Genomic DNA, 6,000 nt, shown 5'->3' with positions numbered 1-6,000 from the left:
ACCTGGGCTACTGCCCTAAATGCAGATCAGTATTGATTGATTGATTGATTGATTGATTGATTGATTGATTGATTGATTGATTGATTGATTGATTGATTGATTGATTGATTGATTGATTGATTGATTGATTGATTGATTGATTGATTGATTGAAGAAAAGAACGTATGAAACACGCATGGGTAGGACGATTTGAATAACATTTATAAAGCAGATAAAAGACACAAATCTAAAAAAGCTTCAGTTATCTAGAAAAAACTACGCAAATTGAGTTCTGTTTAAGAAAGCAGCATAAAAGAGCTATGGAAAAGCGCAATGAAACTGTTAAACTGAACAGGAAAATTATGTGTCTTAATAACTACCGTTTACTTTCTAGGCTCGCGGGGACTTGATTTTAGGAATAAAAAGGAAAGTAGTGTATCTTTGAACCGAGATATCTATGTTCAGATTTTGAACATCTTGGTACGTTACGACCATCATCAACTTGGAACCTACTTGGACACTTCAGTGGTACTGCACCCGACATTCAGAATGATTTAATATTCTCTCTCTCTCTCTCTCTCTCTCTCTGTCTGTCTCTCTGAGGTGTTGACTATCACAGGCGCGTTCTGTTTCCTTCATTCTTACCTTACCTATCCATCAAAAACGGAAGAGTTGATCTAGTTTACAAGGAGTAAGTTTAGCAATATTTTACTTAAATGCTTTCATAACCATTCAGTAACTATTAAAAAGCTAAAAATAATGTACTGGGTTAGTTTTGACGATGAACGCAATTGAATTCAATAACATGTTTTAGTTGACAGTTTCCTCTAAGTAGAAAACCACGCTTAGCCCCTGGATACAGTCCATTTGCCTTCTGAATCTAAAGCCTTTACAGCAGAGATGTAACCGGCAAAGCCAGTGTTGCCATGACGCTAAGAAATGTGTAAATATATTTGTGATGATGATTATGATGATGATGCTTCAACAGGATGGAGGACTGAAATTAAACAAGACTAATACACTTTATTTGGTAAACAGGTACTTTATTTTTATTCATTAAATAACGTCACTCTGTTGTAACAGAAATATTGCATTGCTTTTGCCGTCATTTGTAAGGACCACTATGAATTCACGAATACTAGGTGCATGTAAATGAAATACTAAGCAACAGAACTATCATTACATTAGACAACGTCACACTTAGTACCATTAATAGCGGCCGTTACTGGCGCCATAAGGATCCTATAATTAACTTCTTCTGGATTAATTTTCCTGTACAAGAATGTTGGGAGCTTGTCACTGAGTACCCAGAGATTGTCATTGTTACAAACTTTCAGGTCATTAACAAATACCAGTGTCTCTTCGTCTTCCGCCACGATGTCCTGGTTTTCTTCGAAGTCCTTCTTGATGTTCCAACAGCCAACAGCGTTCTTATTCGGCTGGGTATAGAACATGACACCGGTCTTCTCATGGATGAAGGAGGCACCCGATTGCCCCTTTATCCCGCGACATCCTACTAACATGTACTTGGAGAAACTATTTGAAGCGATGTTCTTGTCCTGGACAATCTTGGTGGAGACGGAGAATTCTCTAGTGCTGGACAGAGGATGGAAGTACAATGTCCGGTAACCGTCTGCTTGCACGGGCGAGAGAGACACACCAAATATGCCGTCAGTCCACTGGAAGTCGATTCCTGAAATGCGATAGCTACCCTCCAGAGGATCGAAATGGAAGAAATGATGAGTGACCCTCCAAGAATCACCCTGCTTCCAGCTGTACACTACCAGACTACTGCTGCCGAAATCTGGCAGGTAAGCATAGGCATTCTCGCAGTTCTCCTTGGACACGTCGACGACGATGTTGGCAAAGAAGGAGTCAGGCGTGACGTCGTCGTCTTTGAGAAAGTAAGTGCGGATGAGGGTGTCAGTGGTCAGGTCATACACCATGATCTTGGGTTTGGAATACTTCTTGATCCCGCACAACAGATCAGACATACCTGTATCCATCACCCACAATCGCTTGCAGGCATCCGCGCGAACACGGAATGTAGAAATGATGACGGAACTTAAATTGTACACGCCGTCTTTAGGTATCGAGTTTGATTCCCAGTTTGGGTACGGAATTAGCGGCGGAGACTTGTTCTTCAGCGTTTCTGTAACAGAGGAAAATTTCGATTATGGAATGCTTACGTCTGAGTTCATAGGCTGGGCCAGATTTGGCAGGATGGTTGAAAGAAAAAGAAAATTCAGGGGGGGGGGTGATAACAGGGGAAATTAACATAATTAACAGATAATATTAAATGTAGTATTGTTGTATTGTCGTGTCATTATCTTTTTTCCTTAATTTAATTTTTAAAGTGCTGGTGAATAGAATGAGAACATCCCTTCACTCATTCATTCATTCATTCATTCGCTCAACCATTCATTCATTCATTCATTCATTCATTCATTTACGAGTATTTACACTCCCGGCTAAAAGTTTCCGGACAAGTATTGAAATGTTAAAGAATGGAATGAGATTTAAAAAAACAACATACCTATGCATGGAAATGACAAATAGAATGTATCATAAAACTAATATTTTAGAATATTTTACATCTGAGCAAGGGACAATATGTACACATTTACTCCCACAGATCGCCAGAACACATCAAACTCTCTTCACATCAAAGAAACCCCGCTTTGCTGCAAGTACATTTTAAACTATTCTCGGAATTCTCAGAACAAGTTTTTTCTAACACTGATACAGGCATACTTTTCCAGGCATTCTGAAAGAGACCCACATCTTTTCCAATGAAGGACACTCTTTTCGGACTTGCAGATCCAACTACTGACACAGAACGTCAATTGGATTTAAGACCGGGGATTGGCGGGGGGCCATTCCATTACAAACAATTCCCCAGAGTTTTGTTTGTTTTGTAGATAATTCATGCACTAGCGAGACCTGTGTCGGGTCATTGTCTTGTTGGAGGACAAGCCCACATTGCTGTCCAGATGGAAGAGCATAACGAGATATGATGGACTGGTAGCCTTGCATTCGGTGCACTCTGCCAACTCCACTGAATGTGAAACAACCCCACACCATCACAGAGCCCCCCCGCCCCCATGTTTCACTGTAGTGTTATACAGCAGAATGAATTTTTTCCGATGCCGAACGTCGAACATAAATTCGTCGCCGTTGTCCGAAAACCTTCGAACATGGTCACATTAATATATCGTCGCTGCCGGGACAAAACCTCCTATGTGAAATATTTTAGCTTAGAACTTTGGCCGCTAAGCTTCTGTCATCTATTGTGTAATATTGTGTGAACATTGTCAAGGCATTCTCGCTCTTCATAATGTATGTGCTGTGGGTCAGTATATCTCCTAAATTATTTTCACATAGGAGGTTTTGTCCCGGCAGCGACGATATTCTGTAATTAAACTGTACCGTGAATTATCACTGGCGAAACCTACAGAAAGTGCGGCCTCCATAGGGTCTGGACTCCCCGAGAATATAGTACAACCCAGAGGGCAAGAACACAGATAGCCGAGGGAATCAGGTTAACAAAGTTTATTAAACAAATAGGTAAACACCAAGAAAAGTAAAAAGATTTAAAGTATTTAAACACCAACATCACTCAGGTTCCTCCGACACGTGCCCTATTGTAATTTACAGGGATCCAGCCCCTGTTCACAGTTCATCACCCAAAAAAACAGTGTAAAAGGTAATTCTGGATAAGACTTATTGATAAAACGCCACCTCAGGTGGCTCAAGGAGGAGCGCAAATTTCCCTTAACATGACATACCATGATACCATATACATACATACATACATACTAAGGGCACAAGCGCCCAATAAGTTAAGTTGCAGTAAGACTGCAATAAACGATCCCAAGAGGTTCACACATACATTACGATTTAGAGGCAACTGTACTTTTATAACAACTTGAAACAACTCCAGCGCCTATTCAGTGGTTTACAATCAATAATGTCCTCCCATCGTCTGTGATCGTTACGTAAGTTCAGGGTGCTTACCTCCCATACCCCCTAGCGGTCCGGGGTTCGAAGGCGGTGCGTGAGATGCTCAAGTCAGAGAGCGAGGCAAGAATTAGAGGTGGGGACGGAGCGAGTAATACCGATGAGTAATCCGGTTGTAGCGGTAGAGCGCACCACCGATCCCCTCCGCTTACAACTGTAAGTACTCGCGGAGGACCAGAGCACAGTGTAGCGCACGACAAGTGTTTAACAAGGGCAGACCACGACGTTGAGATCACGGATCATCTTCAAATTTTGTAAACTTTTAGTAGTCTATTAGGACAAGATATTGTGCAAATAGTAAGGCGTACTATTAAAGCGTTTTCAAGAAAATAGCAAGAGAATTTTCGCGTCGAATGTGTACCGGTGCGTTGCAGTTACGAGCACGAGGTGGCGATGGTCGAGTGGTTAGCGTTCAAGCTCCGTAATCGCTGGATCACTGGATCGAGTCTCGCTTTTCACTTTTTGTTTTTCAACACTGGTCATATTCTTTCATATATATTGCAGGTCAGAGCGTCCAGGTGCAAAGCAGTTCCGGGTACCTTACTCGATTTCACTGTGAGGTATGAGGGATTTCACAAATCGCGACAGGCATACATTTTCAGGAATACTTTATGCATTGGGCCGTTTACTTGTTGATAATTATAAATGATATATTTGTTTTGTAGTCCACCTCTGTCGTGGAGTGGTTCGTGTGATTGGCTGCCACCCCCAGATGCCCGGGTTTGATTCCCGGCTCTGCCACGAAATTTGAAAAGTGGTACAAGGGCAGGAACGGGGTCCACTCAGCCTCGGGAGGTCACCTGAGTAGATGGGGGTTCGATTCCCTCCTCAGCCATCCTCGAAGTGTTTTTCCGTAAATTCCCATTAATTTCTCCTCCGGGTAAATGCCGGGATGTAGGCCCCTACCTAATGTAAGGCCACGGCCACTTCCTTCCCTCTTCCTTGCCTATCCCTTCCAATCTTCCCATCTCTCCACAAGGCTCCTGTTCAGCATAGCAGGCGAGGTCACCTGGGCGAGGTACTTGTCATCCTACCCAGTTGTATACTCGACCCAAACTCTCGCGCTCCAGGACACCGCCCTTGAGGCGGTAGAGGTGGGATTCCTCGCTGAGTCCGAGGGAAAAACCGACCCTGGAGGGTAAACAGATAAAGAAAGAAAGAAAGAAAGAAAGAAAGAAAGAAAGAAAGAACGAAAGATATTTTTTTTTGTAATGATAAACATTAGTAAAGAGCCAAATAACATTGGAAATCCAATAAAGTTCATGCAAATATACCTTTTTTTCAGTATATTACCTTTGAATTGTAATGTATATGAAAGAATTTGACCAGTGTTGAAAAAAAAAACAACACGCGGGACTCGATCCAGCGAGCCAGCGATTACGGAGCTTGAACGCTAACCATATTCGACGCGAAAACTTATCTTGAGATTTTCTCGAGAACGCCTTAGTAGTACACCTTACTACTTGCACATTATCTTGTCCTAATGGACTACTAAATGTGTACAAAGTTTGAAGATACTCCGTGATCCGAACGCCGTGGCCACCCCTTGTAAGGTTATTATGCCTGTATTCAGTCTGTGTTTCTTAATTTGCGTCTATATTTCCTCCGCTTGTTGTGGTTTGTAGATAATACAAAGCATAGTAGATAATAATTGTGGCATTAGTTTGATATTTAATCCCATTTTGAGATGGTATTCATCATCATCATCATCATCATCATCATCATCTGTTTACCCTCCAGGTTCGGTTTTTCCCTCGGACTTAGCGAGGGATCCCACCTCTACCGCTGCAAGGGCAGTGTCCTGGAGCTTCAGACTCTTGGTCGGGGGATACAACTGGGGAGTATGACCAGTACCTCGCCCAGGCGGCCTCACCTGCTATGCTGAACAGGGGCCTTGTGGAGGGATGGGAAGATTGGAACGGATAGGCAAGGAAGAGGGAAGGAAGCGGCCGTGGCCTTAAGTTAGGAACCATCCCGGCATTCGCCTGGAGGAGAAGTGGA

The 6,000-nt window shown here is 42.6% G+C and overlaps 1 protein-coding gene across 1 annotated transcript in view; it reads right to left on the bottom strand.

Moving 5' to 3' along the window:
- Positions 1-1,049: 1,049 nt before the first annotated feature.
- LOC136886066 (protein yellow) overlaps positions 1,050-6,000 on the bottom strand; it is a 76,218-nt gene continuing 71,267 nt past the window's right edge. Inside the window, exon 3 of the mRNA XM_067158797.2 lies at positions 1,050-2,131. Coding sequence (XP_067014898.2) covers positions 1,164-2,131 — 968 coding nt within the window. The 3' untranslated portion in view covers positions 1,050-1,163. The remainder of the gene's footprint in view (positions 2,132-6,000) is intronic.

Source organism: Anabrus simplex, chromosome X, assembly GCF_040414725.1.
Source record: "Anabrus simplex isolate iqAnaSimp1 chromosome X, ASM4041472v1, whole genome shotgun sequence".
Taxonomy (NCBI): Eukaryota; Metazoa; Arthropoda; class Insecta; order Orthoptera; family Tettigoniidae; genus Anabrus; species Anabrus simplex.
This window is presented reverse-complemented; position numbering and strand designations above follow the sequence as displayed.